We start from the raw sequence: 19,083 nt of genomic DNA, 5'->3' as shown, positions 1-19,083 counted from the left end.
TCATGTACTAATGTCATTCCACGCCATCTGTCCACTGACAGCTTGGAACGTACCACTTATGATATAGATGTTGATTCCCAAAGGGAACCTGAAATATTTGTCCCGAATGAGTAAATTTATAATACCAATGTAGTTGGTCCGTCATTGGACATTATAAATTTTCCAGCTAACTCATTCCTGGTTGCCAACGTTTCGCCCCAGTGTGCTAAGTTGGGCTCATCAGTTGGTAAATAGCACACCCACCAAGACGCCTGGCTACTGCATACCGTGGAGGCTACTGCGTAGGCTACTTGGAGACACCGGCAGTGCCAATGCACTATGAGAGACTGTCTCATTTCACTTAGTTGTGCAGTTAGCCTCCCTTCATCCAAGTCTTCCCAGCCCAAATTCTGATACATATTCATGACGCTACCATTTTTAATACCAATATAGTTGGTCTGTTATTGGACATTATCACGCTACTATTTTGTCGGAAATCACCCAGAACAAATTAAGCTTCTTTTCTTTGGATTTTTCCAGTTCTCGAATCAAGTAAACCTGTTGATGGTTTCATACACTGGAGCTATGCCCTAGTTGGGGCCTTCCCAGAGACATAAAAGTCCTCTCCTTTACCTCCTCACTACGACCCCTAAATACCCTCATAACCACGTGCAGAGATCAGTAACCTTTATTTACAATTCCATTTATGTGATCATTCCAATGTAGATCGTTCATTATATCAACACCTAGGTACATGCACTGATCCCTGTTAGGAACTTTCACCCTATCAACGCAGTAATTAAAAAACAGAGATGACTTTTCCTATTAGTGAAACTCACAACCTGACTTTTAATGCAGTTTATCATCATACAATTTCCTGCTGTACATCTCACAGCATAGTTGAGGTCTTTTTTGCAGTTGCCCAGAATCTTGTAACTTATTACTCTATACAGTGTAACATTTACAAAAAGCCTTATCTCATATAATTTATATAATATATAAGAAAACATACAGGTCCAATAATACTGCCTTGAGGAATTTCCCTCTTAATAATTACAGGATCAGATAAAGCTGCACCTACTCTAATTCTCCGATTTCTAGAAATATAGCCACACATTCAGTCACTTTTATCCAGTCTAATTGCACTCATTTTTGCCAGTAGTCTCCCGTAATCTACCCTGTCAAATGCCTTAGATAGGTCAATTGCAATACAGTCCATTTGACCTCCTGAATCCAAGATATCTGCTATATCTTGCTTGAATCCTACAAGCGGAGCTTCAGTGGAATAACCTTTCCTGAACCCAATCTGCCTTCTATCGAACCAGTTATTAATTTTGCAAACCTGTCTAGTATAATCAGGAAGAATACCTTCCCAAAGCTTACATGCAATACATGCCAAACTCACTGGCCTGTAATTTTCAGTTTTATGTCTGTAATAGAATGTCCAGATAGAGGAAGTGACTGACACTATAGAAGTGATGAAATTTACCTACGATAACGAAGACATTTACAATAAGACACAAAAGTTGAAAATTAGAAAAACAGCTGGAATTGACAAGATTTCTGCAGATAAACTAAAGACACTTAGTGGGATGTAGTGCCAAATCTGAAATACTTATCTGATTACTATTTGCATGAAGGAGCAAATTAATGGAGAGCTGCAATAGTAGCCCCTGTGTATAAAGGAAAGGTTATTCTTAGGTGACTTCACCAAATTTAATTTCCTAAGCAAGTTCCTTCAATCTCTCCTTACTTCAACAACCATTTTTATCTCTTTGCAACCCGAACCTCCTCCTTAATCTCTTATTTCTTTGTTAAAATAAAGTGGGTCTTCACCAATTTTGGTAATTGGATTACTTTCCATATGAAGGAAGGCCCACCTTTGAATCTTCTTTACATGAAAAATCTGATTACCCCACTAAGCTGTGTTTAGTCCACTGACCTACAGAAAACTCATACTTTACGATATAAAAATACTTTGTTAAAGGCAAATATGAGAATAAATTTGCTCGTTCCAATTTTCTAGCTTCTTGAAGGACTGAAAGAACCACATTCTTTACTTAACTCATCAGTTAAGATCTGTCCCAAAATGAATGAAATACACTGTAAATACAAGATTACAAAATTGACATTTATATGATGTCAACCTTCATCTTTAATTATTTGTTTACAATGAAAATAATACACAAAAAATAATATGCACCCTACATTAAGATGATCTGATGGACATATTTACGTAATTAAAAAACACCCTGTAACTAATGAACAATATTCAGGAAGTTTGTAAACTCACCTGTGCTACCTGTTCACCCTGAAGGACATGCTTCAAAACTGCCAACATTAATTCAGCCATGCGGGGGCCATATTCTGGTAATGGCGTCCTGTCCCACATCAGCATTACACTTTCAAATGCAGACTGAAAAATTGAAGAAAAATTACACCTTCATAACTCAATTCAAATAATTATTACAGAACTACATTTTCTGTTGACATAGTGTACCACTTAGCCAAAGTATGTCACAAATGACCAATTAATTATCACAAAAACACAATAATGTGAAGCAAAAAGCAGGATGCAAAGTAAATATAAAAGATTTGTCACACTTGTAGGGATTTTAAAAACACCAAATTACCATTTTTGAGTAAGGATCACATAAGAGCAACTATACAGCACCATAATCATTCACACGAGGCTTGAAAGAAAATTACATTAAAAAGATTGTAGAATATATTTCAGTGAATGAAAATTGACAGGTTAGATGTCAATATTCTATGTTTTATGTAATGCAACATCATCCACAGGTCTTAGTATAGTTTGCAATGTCACAATACCAAGAAATTGTATTTCAAAGCATTAGTCTCCGAGATATTCTTATATCCTATAAAGAACAGAGACTTTGAAATTTTCTACAAATTATTATAGTTATGCTCTGAACTTTGAATATTTAATTGCTAGTTAAGATAAGGATGATACCATGCAATTAACATCCCTAAAATTGCCTATGATCTTAACAGATGGCCAAAAACCAGAACATATTTCTTTTTATGCCCCACCAAAACAGAAATGACTTACGACAATGGGATAGGAAAAGGCTAGGACTGAGAAGGAAGCAACTGTGGGCTTAATTAAGGCACAGCTCCAGCATTTGCCTGGTGTGAAAATGGTAAACAACAGAAAACCATTTACAGGACTGCCAACAGAGGCATTCAAACCGAGGTCAACAAGAAAGACATTGACCATCATGGTCAATGCCTTGGTCAGCAACGCGGGATAGAATCTACTTCTCTCACTTGCAACTGCTGCTTTTACATAATATATATTCATGTTCATGTCTGATGAGTAATTATGTTTATAAGAAAGTTATCTTCATATGTGTAATATTATTTCTTTATAAATCTGTGTTTGTGTTACGTTTTAACTAAATTTTGTTCAGTACATGTGGAGTTTGATAATGAACATTTCAGAGCCATATTCAAGATTTTGAGCTTGAAAGGCATGTTAAATTAGCTGCATATTTTTGGTTTTTGATCAGTTACTATTATTACTCTTTTATATTTGTGTAATATGCTAACAAATCTGATGTAGTACTGTTTCATGTATCTGAGATTTTGCAACCCTAACCTGCGATGGAGGATGACTACTGTCGTGGAAAAAAAGTATAGACACTCAACTTAACTCGTTAATAAAAGTTTGATCCTTTGTCTCACATAGAAACAAGACACACCAAACTTAAACTTATTTTACTCTACGTTTATGTGGGGTAGAAATTTATACCCATTTAAAATTTTAATGTAGGTTGAAGAAAAGGTTCCGGTATCTTTTCCATTTCCAACAGAGTGCTTACTTTCAAAATTCGTAATTCTAAAAGTATTGATATGATCGTTACCGAACTTTAATACCGCTTGAAGTAACTTATTGTTAATCTGTACACCAAGTTTTTTTCCATCTGATATTTGTGAAAAAGGTGGTAGTCAATTTTGTGAAACAACATTCTCTCATTATTGAGTGATCATAGCTGTAATAGTCAGCCTCCGTGGCTATATGGTTAGCATGCTGACCCTTGCCACCGTGGCTATATGGTTAGCATGCTGACCCTTGGTCACAGGCCGTCCCGGGTTCGATTCCCGGCAGAGTCTGGAATTTTAACCACAATTGGTTAATACCCCTGGCACACAAGCTGGGTGTATATGCCGTCTTCATAATCATTTCATCATCACGACACGCAGGTCGCCTACGGGAGTCAAATCAAAAGACATGCATCTGGTGAGCTTAACTTGTCCTCTGACACTCCTTGCACTAAAAGCCATACGCCATTTCATTTCATAGCCGTAATAAATTTGGCTTGTTATGAAGCTTATGAGAATGTAAGACTAAATTTAAAACTGCTATTTGTCTGCATGCAATTGTTTATTATATATTTAACTGAGTGGTTGTGTGAGAAGAAAGCAGCTTACCTGCTGGCTAGAACAATGCACATGGGCCTGGAAACCTCAGTGACATTGCCAGACTGAACATCAATTGGTGTTCCCTACTGTACAATAAGTGGATATTTTTTGTTGTTTCATCAGTTGTTTAAAACCTTTATTGGACTAGTGCTCGATATATCAATGACAGAATTACATAGTATATCTCGTATTTCGCCGTAAGTTCCGGCTTATAAGGACCTCTTTGTTTCAATACTGATCAATGCATCAGTGCACTTTGCAGATTTATTTGGAAACTTACTTCCCTTAGAAGTAGAGAAGAATTCATTGTTTCTTCAAAATGTGTCATTTCTCATTAAACAATGACAATCACAGTCAAAATGAAAGGCACTGTGAGAATCTTCACTGCTCTGTTCTGAAAGGAATGTAAAGGTTGCGTGTTTATCCTTCATCGTTGGCTTTTCCTGGGCGGGAAAGTTTAGGCCCCTGCAGAGTGTGCCAACAAATTTTTTACTCTTTGTCAGACTCCATAGATGAACGGCGAACGTGTTGGTTTTCGGATACAGGGGTCCCAGATTCAATATTATTGGCCAAGTGATTGATATTTATCCTCACTCAGGCTTATTCAAAGCGCATCCTCTCTTCAATATATCAACAGTAATAGAGGGATGCATTGAACTTCTGAAACGTTTTGTATTTACACTTCCAGGTGACGGGGGAAAGTACCACTTCGTCACCTAGCATGTTATTCACTTATTCCACTTTCTCGCCCACAACACTACACATTGAACGAAAAGTAGCCCCACATGACTCAATGCTGATATAGAGCAGAGATTCAGTTGGTGTGGCAAACAGGCCAACAGCGCTCAGCGGATACGCTGCTTTCTTCTCTCAAAACCACTCAAATATAAATCAATATAAAATCAAAAATTGCATGCTGGCAAAAAGCCATTTTTTAATTTTAGCCTGACATTCTCATGAGCTTCATAACAAGCCGAATGTTTTACGGCTACAAATACCTAGTAATAAGAAAATGTTGTTTTACAAAATTGACAACAAGCTTTTTTCACAAAATGTCAGATGAAATAAAAGCTTGGTATACTGATCAACAATGAGTTACTGTAAGACACTGAAATTTGGTAACAATCACATCAATAATTTTAAAGGTATGAATTTTTAAAGTGAGCGCTCCATTCGAAAAAGAAAAAACAAAACAAAACTTTTCTGTTCAACCTGAGTTTAAATTTTAACTGGTTAAGATAAAAATCTCTACTCCACATAACTAAACGTAGAATAAAATAAGCTATATTTTGGTGTAGCTTGTTTCTATGTAGGTCAATGGATAAACTTTTTATTAATGTATTAACTCGGGTGTCTATACTTCTTTCCACATCAGTAGTCATTGCAGCATGAAAGGATGCAAGTCCAATTAAACCCCCAGGAGAGGACACTGTTCCTACGTCTGTTCTTCCCAAAAATGAAAAACTTAAGGTTCGGTGGCTTAGGAAGGTTTCAACCGATTTAAGATGTATAAAACATTTCAGTGAGCCTCAAATCTAATCAATAATTTCTTAGAGGTAAGCCCATTTCTACTACTGATGATGTAATTTCTAACTACCGAAAAAGATTGGTTGAAAAAGGGTGTACACTGCAAGTTCATGACGGAACAATTAAATTTTTATTCATAGATTTAATGAAAGTGCCAGGTCCAACTACTGACACATCCACAGTTAGTACTTAATGAGCTTGTAGAGAGTAAGAAAGAAAAAGGAAACAAGTTTCTTTTTTTTGCTAGTTGCTTTACATCCCTCCTACACAGGTAGGTCTTATGATGACAATGGGATAGGACAGGCCTAGGAATGGGAAGGAAGCAGCCGTGGCCTTCATTAATGTACAGTCCCAGCATTTCCCTGGTGTGAAAATGAGAAACCACGGAAAACCATCTTCAAGGGTGCCGACAGTGGAGTTCGAACCCACTATCTCCCGGATGCGAGCTCACAGCTACGCGCTCCTAACCGCACGGCCAACTTGAGCGGTAGGAGATGAGTTAACAGTGGCAATGTAATTGATAATTTGACTGAAACATTTCCTGAATTACAGGAAATCAATCAATCATCATTGATCTGTTTTTAGGGCTGTCACTTAGGAGGCAGATTCTCCCTTCTTAAAGGATTTCAAACTAGTTCAAGATTTATAAAAAAAATTCCCTTGATAAATTATTTCTATCTTAAACTCCTCTTCCAAAAATTTAATATTCGTCCAAATTTACCCCTATGAAATCCAACTTCATCTTATGATCTTCCCTACCATTAAAAGACACCACTCAAGCTTATTTGTGTAAAAATGTCATTCAACACCTTCCCTCCACTGACAGGTGGCAGCTCATCTCCTCATGCCCAAATCCTCTATGCCCAAAGTTTGCTTTTTTGTTAGAAATCACCCAGAACAGAGTTGTTTTCATTTGGATCTTTTCCAATTCTCATGTCAAGTAATCCTGGTGTGGGTCCCATACACAAATTGTGGCATCTTCGCATAAACACAGATGTGGGGTCACCTTCAGAAAACTTCAGTCACATTCCTTCAGTAATTTAGGGTCTTTGACCAACATTTCGCGTCTTTGAAGTCAGAAGTCTGGACAGACAGACTAAACATACCTGAAAAAGTTATTTTACATACCTGCCAGTGAACTACTGTCACTACCTTTTGCTGGAACATGATATTCAAAAGAATGTTTCCGACGTGAAGTGGCATCTGTTCTCTGATTACACATCCTTTTCGGTTCAGAGATTTTGAGGCACTTATTCACAAGAAACAAAGACTGCTCATTAAGGTCCATGGTATAGTATTCTGTACACTACTCCTCCTTTTCACAGTCAGTGAGCTGAATACACCCATTCTCGTTACAGAACTCTGGATCATACACACGGCCCCGAAACAACGAAGAAGCAGAAAATTATTATAATGATATACCCTATACCATATTTTTTGTTATTTGCTTTACGTCGCACCGACACAGGTAGGTCTTGTGGCGACGATGGGATAGGAAAGGCATAGGAATGCGAGGGAAGCAGCCGTGGCCTTAATGAAGGTACATACCCAGCATTTGCCTGGTGTGAAAATGGGAAACCACGGAAAACACACTTCAGGGCTGCCGACAGTGGGGTTCGAACACACTATCTCCCGATTACAGGATACTGGCCGCACTTAAGCGACTGCAGCTATCGAGCTCAGTCTATACCATTTTACCGTAATGATAATTAAATGAATGGTTTGTATGAGGCATTATGTAACAATGACCAAATTTAGTCTAAGGATCTTCCTTAGCACAACATAACCTATTTATTATAGACCCTTATTCTACTCACCTGTTGTGGCCTCAACTTTGCTTCTTTTATAACGCCTTCCGTTGTTGTATAAGCCTCACCCCTATTTCGCTTCCTTTTACATTAATTATCCTTCCAGTTATCCATATTTATCTTAGTTTTTCAGGTTTTATTCAAGATTTTTAACTCGTTGGATGAAACATTCAACACACTGGCATCCATCTTGAATGAGTGGCATAGACCCTTCTTCCAAGCAAAGAAGTTTAACAGACAAATTACCTATTTCTGTTAAAGTTATGACTATCATAATTCGCATGCAATAACCTGAGATGATATAGACCCTTATTCCGCAAAAAACTCAACTTACAGAAAAATGTGCCCCCCCCCCCCCACCTTTCAATTGTCATTGTTCATTTTTATTATAACAATATTTAGTACCCAAAACACGTAACTTCAGATTCCATAACTGACAGTGGAACTGAGACTCACTCATGGTAATTTACAAAATACCTATCACGAAGGGGAACATTACACCTCGCACAGGCCTTCACTGTTTTATTGCGTCAAATTTTGCATCGGCGCCTAGGTTGTTGACTTATCAGTAGAGCTGGGATTTCTATGTAATTACATATTTTGTTCTTTGCTATTTAGGTGCTGGGAAAAGTCATATGTTCACAAAACACTATATTAGGGTTATTATTACCGAAGTTCATTTTACATATTTGTGGGAATTCTACATATTCTTAGTGATATTACATAAAATTACATATTTTAGCGTTTTCCTGTTTTCATATATAATAAATTGCTGAATTGAAGTTTCACACTTAATGTGGGGCTGTTGTCTGTTCTCTCAACAGGGGGATTAAGGTAATTATGAGTGACAGGTATTTGAGAGGATTATAGGTGCAGGTAGAGACCCTTGCGAAATAGGTTACTCTAAATGTTACAATTAGCTGCAGGAAAACTGTTACTTTACATGTGCCAGTCTTAAATCTTTCATCCCTTTTAGAGTTAATTGCTTTACAACTAGCCACTTTCATGTTGGAGTTTCCAGGAATATTTTTCTAAGCGCATTTCTGTGACCTCTTTGTTATGTACTTAGGAATTTCCAAATCTGTTGTTAGAGCTGTCTTCCTTTGAAATGTCTCAATTAGGTTTTAGTTTCTTTTGAACAGCTGAAGAACATAGTTTATGAACATCAGTTTCCTCTAGTCAATATGACACCAGTAGCGTCCTCGCTGGCTTCAAAGTTAAAATCATGGATTGCAGTTGACGAGTCCTTTGCAACTGATGGCAAAGTAGTGATGTGCCAAGCATGCCACAAACATATCGTATGTTCCATGAAATCCCAGCTTGAACAACATGCACGAAGTGCTCTGCATAGAAAAAACCAACAGGTCTACAAAAGAAACAAATCCTTTTAACACAGATGCAGCCTTCACCTTCAAGTAACCCTTTTTATAAAGACGTATGCAGTGCAATGATTACAGCCAATATTCCATAGTATAAACTTGAAGTGCCTGAATTCACACCTTTTCTGAAAAAATACTGCAAGCAACGTGTTCCTAACCAATCAACACTACACAAGAATTATCTTCAAGTCTACTACGATGAGGTAATGCACAACATAAGACAGCATATAGGAAATTCTTTCATATGGGTTGCATTGATGAAACAACAGATGCTAAGGGTAGATTTTTTGCAAATCTTGTGGTGGAGAAGCTACAACCTGACAGCGCCTCAAAACCATGTTTGATGTACTGTGAAGAGCTAGACTATACAAATCACTCGAGATTTGTGGATGATGGATTAAGAGATCTGTGGCTGACTGAGGTGAAAGAGGAAAAGGTATTAGTGATGTATTCTGATGCTGCAGCATATATGCTTAAGGCTGCAACTGCTTTGAATGTATTTTATCCCAATATGCTCCATTTTACATGCTTGGCTCATGGACTGCAACATATTGCCGAAGATGTTAGAGCTAAGTTTCCACAAGTGAATAGATTAATTTCAGCAACAAAAAAGGTTTTTCTAAAAGCTCCACGAGTGCTATCTTACAAACAGCAATTGGCAGAGATACCACTGCTGCCGGAACCAGTGTTAACGAGGTGGGGGACATGGATACAAGCAGTTAAATTCTATAGTGAGCATCTAGATGCTATAAATACTATGGTAGATACTTTTGATCCTGAAAATGCTGTATCTATTAGTGATTCACAAACTGCCTTTAGTGACTCCAAAGTGGTCTCCTCAATCACCTATATCAGGGGCAACTTCCGCTGGCTTCCAGAAACCATCAAACGTATAGAAACATCAGGACTGCCACTGCAAGATTCTATTGCCATCATAGAGGATGCTATTGAAAAACTAAGTGCTGTACATAGGGAAACTGGTGCAAGTGTATTGAGTAAATTGCAAAAAGTGTTGAAGAGAAACCCTGGTTATTCAACATATCACAGTGTGTGCCGAATTCTATATGGAGAAATGGAGATGACGTTTATCCTCCCGAGGACATTTCTGCAGCGAAAATTACTCTCCTAAAATTTGCCCCAGTTACATCATGTGATGTTGAAATACCTTTCTCTGCATATAAGAACATCCTAAGTGACAAACGCCTTTCCATGACCCTAGAGAACCGAAAAATACTTAATAGTTCACTGTGCTAAAAAATTTAAGGAATAAATGCGCTTTAAGTGTTGAAAATAATAAGTTTCTATTGAACATGCGTGTGATATATTCATATGACTCCAAAAAACAATGAAAAACAGTTAATTGTTCACTGTGCTGCAAAATGTAATATAAAGCGTGTTTAGTGTGTTGTAACTGACAAAATGGTAAGTTTATATTAATTATATGATATTACATATTTTGCCCATTCTACATATTTTGCTACATATTTTGGTGCTTTTTGTTATATATTTATGTACATATTATGCCACTTGATACTACATAAAAATCCCAGCTCTACTTATCAGCAATGACCTCGATGGCCATTCCTCTGGCGTCCCTTGATAATGTCAAGCGAAATAAGTCGACCTCTTCCCTTAGCAGCTGTGCCATATTTGTAGAGAATTGCTTTGGTTGCTTCCCAACAGAAAGTTACGGAATCTAGAGACATAATATAGCTTCTGCTAAGAATTCAGGCATTGTTCATGCATAAATTGAGCAACCAAAACAAAATAGGAATGTACCATTTTTTGCCACGAATTGAAATTCGTAAATCAGACACGTTATGGTTCACAAGATCAACTCCACCCATGCTTTGGTTGTAGTTACGGAAAACATACGGTTGTTTGACTTTCATTTTCCCCCGTTGGCTGACTATCTTGTAACCTGACGGTGAGCTACACCGAACTGATTGAAATAATGTTAACTTCACCACTGTCTTTCCAAGAAAATTATCACAATATGTTCTTTATCAAAACAAGATTCAATGTAACCACGCTTTTTCTTTTCAATGACAGGTTTACCAGAAATAGGCCATTCTGTTGCTTCTGAGAGTTACTGTAGTATGATGGCCTTTTTCAGAGATCCTACACAGAAGCATAGCCGACGTGAAAAATGTCAAAATAAAAAGAAAAGGCAGTCCCAGGAAATACTTCGGAAAGAATTTCCACAAATGGCATCACTACTACTTCACCTAATCCCATTCCTTTCTCCGGCCTTTCTCCTCCTTTATATCCCTGGTAAATGTCAGCCTGAAACAGCAGCCTGTCCGCTGAGCCACTACTCAGCATTTGAAGCCAAAACAAATTGGTTTGCCACGGATTAATTGCTTACACCAATACAGGATCACAGACTCATCAATAGATACTCTTCATTGGCAGCATTTATAAAAATTGACTTATTTAGATGACCTATAAAATTTCTCCATTTACCCATTTTGTCAGCTGCTGGGAGATTCAAATTGTTACAAATATTTAGATTTAAATATGAAGAAATCGGAATATTTCCTCAAACCTATTTGTATGCATGCTGTTCTGAACAAGTTCGTTTCTAACATCATATGAGTTCTCCCCAAACATCCTTCTTCATGCTAGGGGTACATATCCACTCAGAAAAAGTGTGCCGAGAAAAGATAACATCTCTTCCAACAATAATTGAAACTTTGGATTATTAGTGTAAGAGGTATAGCCAATGGTATATATCAATATTTGAGGAACTGCACCCACTTTGAGAAATGCATCCAAAAAATCTATAGGGTGTGATTGGGTCGTAAAATTTCTTTGATTTGGATAACGAACATTGGATGGAGAAGAGCGTGGGAATTTCATATCACCTATTTCCCAATTGAAAGAGTAAGATTTAGCTGCCCCATTAGTACAATTTGTGTCCAAGTTACTACCATCAACCTGTTCATTTAACCGTAAGTGGTTCAGGATCATCAATGAATTCGGGAGGAAGTTCTGAATTGAAGTTACTCTTTACTAGTAACTGCATCACCAACTCTGACGGCGCTTGAACCTGAGCACAATTTAGTCTGTCAGGATCTGAACAATCTTCATCACCAGAGTCAGCATCTGTTTCTTCTCCTCCATATTCAGGCAACCCAATAAAGATATCAAAACCTGAGTCGGGGATATCTGAAGGATTGGCCGCTTTGAGCTCATCTAGAATTTCTGCAACTGTTAGTTGCTGTACTCTGCAATACATTACAGAGCAATTAGAAATGCTAATTACGTAACGTTTAAACTAAATATATGGTCATTATCAAGCGCATGTGAAAATCAGTGATAGTTCTCGGGTAACTGCCCAGTGGGCCATTACCGACCCACACTAGTTTCTATTGAAAATACTGGATATTCTAAGCAAGTTTTGTGAAAATCAAATTATTTATTACATTATTGAAGTTTTAAATAGTAAATATGCAGTGAATAACATGCCAATGAGAATAGTTGTCAATTCTACTTACATTATTCTACCACGTGCATAGGGCTGACAATCTTTCTTCTACCGACACCAGATCAACAATAATGCCAACAATGAATCAAATTCCCGCCTAAAGGTAGGATGATATATATTATGGTTAACTTAATCGATCTTAAAATGTCGGCAATGTGGCAGCCTAAAAGAAGGATAGCATAAGTTGATGGGTTGAAAATAACCTACCTATGCATAAATGGGTTTACCGTAATTCTTGTTGTTTATCCTCATTTTTCTCATTACCGTACCTACAACTTTTCTTGTTGGAAACCCAGCTTTTCTGGAACACTTCGTAACTGTCTCTGGTAACAACCTCTTTACACTTTGGGGACGATGACCTTCGATGTTAGGCCCCTTAAAACAACAAGCATCATCATCATCATCATCATTATCATCATCTTTACACTTTGGCTTATCCACAATACCGCATCTAGCACATTCACGGTTTTAGCTAGTTCAGAGGCAGATGGCATAGAAATCACGTTGGCAAACGAAGATCGCATTAAGAGTTTATGATAATGCACTTCAACATTGTGAATGACACCCTGACTCATTGGCTGAGTAACACTTGTGGTGTTTGGAGGGAACCAAACACCGAGTAAGTGGCCTTGCGGTTAGGGTTGCGCAGCTGTGAGCTTGCATCGAGGAGTTAGTGGGATCGAACCACACTGCCAGCAGCATTGAAGATGGTTTTCCGTGGTTTCCCATTTTCACACCAGGCAAATGCTGGGGCTGTACCTTAATTAAGGCCATGGCCGCTTCCTTCCTCCACTTAGGACTTTCCTATCCGATCGTCATCAGACCTATCTGTGTCGGTGTGACGTAACGCCAACTCTAATAGGAACCAAGCAAGTCGTACGTTGTCAAGGTCAACGTGGGGGTGATATGTTATTTTATCAAAAAAGGCAAAACATGCTGGTTTAGCTATTTCATTTTCCCCCTAAATGCAATTAACAATTCCTCCATGATCTGTGATGTCATCCTAGTCATTTTTGTTGAATTTCCAATCAAAAGGTAGGTTCCTTAGGTCAGTGTTTTTGAAGCATCATGACTTACCAGCCTTACCGAACACCAAGGGTTCCTCCACATCATCCATCATAAAACCACATAAAAATAACACTTGATCTTTCCTTGGACAATTTTTCTCCCATACACATCTCACTTTTCAAAAACAACTATTTATTCAGTAACGTGCAGAAAAATAGTCCCGTCTCACAGTTTGCTACATTTTCATGTTCGTATCCTTTAGTTATGGAAGGTAGTTCAGAAATCCGTTCAACAATGTTCTCACAATTGACGTTACTCAATTCACCACAAAGTTGTTCTTTATTTGTTTGTTTGTTTGTTTGTTTTTTTTTTGTTTTTTTTGTTTTTTACAATTGGCTTCACATCGCATCGACACACATAGGTCTTATGGCGACGAAGGGATAGGAAAGGCCTAGGAGTGGAAAGGAAGCAGCCATGACCTTAATTATGGTACAGCCCCAGCATTTGCCTTGTGTGAGAATGGGAAACCACGGGAAATCATCTTGAGGGCAGCCGACAGTGGGGTTTGATCCCATTATCTCCCGGAGGCGAGCTCACAGCCACGTGCCCCTAACCGCGTGGCACACTCGCCCGGTCAAAGTTTGTTAAAAGCTAACCAATGTCCTTTGCGGGAAATCTCCAACCATCCATGAGATGCTTTGAGTTCAGTTTTGCCTACTTTTCCAGTCAAGTTTTTAGCGCATTGCAGTAACCCAGGACCCAAAATGCAATAATTTTTTGTCCTGACACTAACAAACCAATGCCACACTATTTCATTAATGTCTTTGTTTTCAGTTTTCTACGTTCTCTCTATTTTTCCATTACCACAGTTTCCCACCACTTCCAATTTTTGTTTCTTTAAAATCTCATACACTTTAGTTTTGTATATGTTGAACATATGCCTTTGCTGGCGAGATATAGTGTTTACAGTGCACTATGTCTTCTGGTATGGGCTATATCAAATTTGTTACTTTCATTGACCTGTCTCAATCTCATCCTTAGCTTTGACAATATGAAATTGACTGAGGTATGAGTGATACTAGTAATACCATTGCTTATACAGCCAGTCCCTGTTATGAATGGTGTGAAGATATCGCTCATAGGGTCGGTTGGTGCATACATTTCAGTGGGCTTGGCAGACTGATATATAATAGCAGCGGCTGGCTCGGTGAGGAAAGCAACGGGAAACTACCGCACTCATTTCCCCAGTACGCCTCTTCAGTGACACCTAGGCTATCTGACAGCTGTTGGCGGAGCTGCAGAGGATCAAACCAGCCTTCGGGCTGAATACCCAACATACATACATGTTGAACATCTTCATAATCAGCAGTACACTCAATTTATCTCGTTCACTAGCGTGAATCACTTTTACTCTTGTGTTAAGACCAAGCATAAATCTTGCTCTTGAATCCGAACTATGTCAGTAACATATGTTAAGAAGCGCTCAGTTAAAAGCTGAATTCTAAGCTGATTGACAAGCACCAAGACAAAGACAGGCATTTGTTAAATAAAATTTTGTTCACTGGAATTTGTTGACTGACAGCTCATTAAAGTAAGAATTGGGAAAGACTTGGGCAACAGTAAACAGGCAATTAGACGTACACTTCTTAACATGCAAGTTGAAGAACAAATAACATAGACCTATTTGCCCGAGCCTGAAAATTTTCGAAACGTTGCATTCTGGAACTTGGAATATTTCTGGTAAAATGTTGATTATGATTTCCATTGTTTGCGTAATAGTTTCAATTTAATGAAGGGAATTTAACACGTTTTTCACCTGTAAATTTCTCTCTCTCTCCAACCTGTAATAGGTTGTGGATTAGTCTAACATGGTGTTTTGAAACAATGACACGAGATATTAAAATTTCCTTACTTCCATAATCACTCCCAACTATTTCTTTCTAACCTGCAACACCTTCATAAACTATCTCTCTGTTATAGTACAGAGAATCTTCACTACTTGTTACCACTTTTAAAGTTACACACTTGTTTTCACACCCCTCAACAACTGCTCTAAACACAACCCATAGGCCAGCCATTCCCAAACTGACATTCGCGGACTCCTCCGTGACGATAATCCAAAGGGTCCGCAGTAATAATTTAAGTTGCAAGTATCTAAAGAGTGAAATTTTATTGTACACACACAACTCCTAGACCTTTATACTAAATTTAGGAACTATGTGTTCACTGTTGTATAACTTGAGTACAGTATATGCATATTTGTTGGATTGAAACTGCATTGGCGCTGGGATTATTTTGGAAGAAATATAGTGTCGATTCATGTCGTGAGAAATTTCTTACTTACAGGACCATTAAAGATTTAAATATACATGAAAACAGAAGGCTTTCATACCACAAACTGCGGAACAAGGAATACAGTAAAACATTTTATTTTATTAGCATCACAGGTCCATACTCAGTCCGCCTGCTGAGCTGTAACACTGCCTTCTTTTTGCATTTCCTCTTCGATTTCCACATCTATTTGTTCTCCAGGAGCATTGCTCACACTAGTACTAATATTACTACTAATTTCACTGAAAAAATACATTCCTAATCATCATTACTTCCTAAAAGGGGTTATATATCGGTGAATATCAGTTCTATACTGGCAGCCATCTTGTTTACAAGCGAATCTCAAAGTCGAGAGATAGCCCACCTCAAACTAATATTACCAAGCACACTATCGATATATATTAGCAAAGAGCATATAACATTACAAAGAAAGAATCCCTACACAAATCACAAATGCAACCCACTCTGCCATCTCTTGAGGAAAAGTTGAATTACGTAGTAAAATGAGACAACGGAACAGTTCCGTGGTCCGGCATTTGGTCCACCGAGACGAAGCACGGAACGGTTCCGTGGCTCGGGCCCAATGAGTTAACTTGGCCGATAGACGGTACAAGTCACCAGCGGAGAAAGAAGAAATACTACAAGGCAGTGTAAGTGAAGTAACTGCGAGACTCTTAGAATTACTAGTATCCACACTCAGACCATATTTTCACCTCTGGTTGAGAAAACTCGTGGATCAGTAAGCCCTTCTTTGAAACTGAATATGAACTGCCTTACCTTGAGGAAGATCAACTTGCCGAAGTATCTTGGCAGAGAGAAAGTGAATAATAAATTGAAGTACGATATGGGTAGATAATCCGATGGAGTAGCATGTTTAACTCCAGGAAATTCCATGAGTAAATCACAACTCCACATCTCTGATAGACTTTTGGGTACATGCCCTGTACCCTACAGATTCTATAAAGGAAATACTGCGTTTAATGCCTTTCATGACAACATACCTGTGCGAGTGTAAGTTTTCTGCTCTCTCAGAAGTGAAAGTGAAGTACAGAAACAGAGCTAATGTAGAGGCTGATCTTCAGCTTCGAGTGACTACGCTTGCAAAACGTTTCGTCTTTGGAGAAAAGCACCATCCGACCCACTGAGGCAACAATCAAAACAGGTGAATTTTTTCAAGTAAGTTCCCTGATCCATACTGTTGTAATTATTAGCCAAGTGTTGCATTGTTTTATAATTTCTGTGAATTTGTAAATTATCCTTATATAAATTAAGTTAAATTAACCTTTCAAAGTAAATATTAGTCCTAAATTATACAAATAAAATCAAACGTGTATCACTAATTTTTTTCCTCCTGAATGCAGTATTATATTCTGCAGATAAAGGGTTCATGCACATGCATGTGATATGTTCAGAGGACCTCAGAGAACAAGAGTTTGGGAAACCCTGCCATAAGCTGATCACATTTTTATTCACCATTTAACACTGATCATGATTACTTTCTTTAAACTCCTCATGACTCTCTTATCAACCATGTGATAATGCCCAATACTCCTAATTTCAGAACCTACTTATATATTGCCGTTATTTTCAACTACAATCTGAACAGCTTTTTGATCACTTATACCATCTATCACTTCAGTTTCTCTATAGAGCTCATTTGGTTTCATCAGAACCACATCCAGAATGCTTTTTTCCTCTAGTTGGTCCCATCAGTTTCTAATTCAGCTGTCCTTCCAAGATCAACTTATTCAGAATTTGTTGGTCACGCTTTCTGCCATTCGCATTACCTTCCCAGTTAACATCTGGTAAACTCAGATCAACCGAGCTCGATAGCTGCAGTCGCTTAAGTGCGGCCAGTATCCAGTATTTGGGAGATAGTAGGTTCGAACCCCACTGTCGGCAGCCCTGAAAATGGTTTTTCCGTGGTTTCCCATTTTCACACCAGGCAAATGCTGGGGCTGTACCTTAATTAAGGCCACGGCCGCTTCCTTCCCACTCCTAGCCCTTTTCTGTCCCATCGTCGCCGTAAGACATATCTGTGTCGGTGCGACGTAAAACAACTAGAGAAAAAAAAAACTCAGATCACTCCCTACAGTAACACGGAAATTTTCACAAGAGAAATCAATCATCTTGTAGTTATACTGAACTCCATGTTATCCGCAAAAGGGCTTTATAAAGGTTTTCCATCACACAAAATCGTACATCTCAGAAAAACACAGTTGCACCTTCAAGAACTCTGAAATTATTAGAGTAACCTTGAAATGTACTGTGGAAATGGTGGAGTATTTGTGAAGTAGAGGATTTAGGCATGCACTGCTGTCAAAATTTAATAAAGATCCTTTGGAGCACCATTTTGGTATTTTGCGTTCCCTTCAATGTGGCGATCACCCTTCGAATGAGAAATTTTACATTTACAAATTCTGCAATCTGTGTACAATCCTACTAAACTCGCATTAAATTAGACCGCAAACTGTGAATTAATGATAGACTCTCCCCCTCACTTCATTTCTTAGTCACATCCACGCAATGGCTAAAGGAAGTGAACATAAGAAATAAGAAATTAAAAATCTCGCAGAGGCCAAAATTAAAGAAAATATAGTACTCGCGGAATGAGAAAAAAAATAACTCTTCCTTACAAGGGAAACTCACAGAACAGATTTAGTGCTCACTTAGCAGGCTACATAGTACAAAAAAGTGACAAATATGTTAACTACTTTGACTGTGCTCACACCCTTCACAGTGATCAGCCTCCACTGGTAACATTTACCCTCATTAAAGATTATGGCACGAAGAAAGGCACCCGATACTCGACATAAACTTCACCATGTGTATATAGGCTGTTACTCTAAGTAGAAGAGGTTGACTCAGAGACAATGTGATTTGGAAAAAAAAATTTAAGGGAATATACTTTCCACATATTTGGACAGCATAGACTCAATCATCAGACACACAGACTTTGGATGCAGCAGAGATTACAGATTTGACCTTGTGGGAAAATTAGTCTTTCATTAAATTAAGTGCCAGTTCTTCCATACATAGGACATAAGGAAAGAGTTGCTATTGTACAAATCAGCAAAATCGTCCCACAAGTTCTCCAAGGTTTCCAACAAGTAAA

General features: G+C 38.1%; 1 protein-coding gene across 1 annotated transcript in view; it reads right to left on the bottom strand.

Moving 5' to 3' along the window:
* HUWE1 (HECT, UBA and WWE domain containing E3 ubiquitin protein ligase 1) overlaps positions 1 to 19,083 on the bottom strand; it is a 1,366,532-nt gene that overhangs the window by 910,069 nt on the left and 437,380 nt on the right. The window contains exon 20 of the mRNA XM_068226019.1: positions 2,273 to 2,395. Coding sequence (XP_068082120.1) covers positions 2,273 to 2,395 — 123 coding nt within the window. The remainder of the gene's footprint in view (positions 1 to 2,272; positions 2,396 to 19,083) is intronic.

The sequence above is a fragment of the Anabrus simplex genome, chromosome 2 (genome assembly GCF_040414725.1).
Source record: "Anabrus simplex isolate iqAnaSimp1 chromosome 2, ASM4041472v1, whole genome shotgun sequence".
Taxonomy (NCBI): domain Eukaryota; kingdom Metazoa; phylum Arthropoda; class Insecta; order Orthoptera; family Tettigoniidae; genus Anabrus; species Anabrus simplex.
Note: the sequence above shows the minus strand (reverse complement) of the source record. Positions and strands in the feature narration are given on the sequence as shown.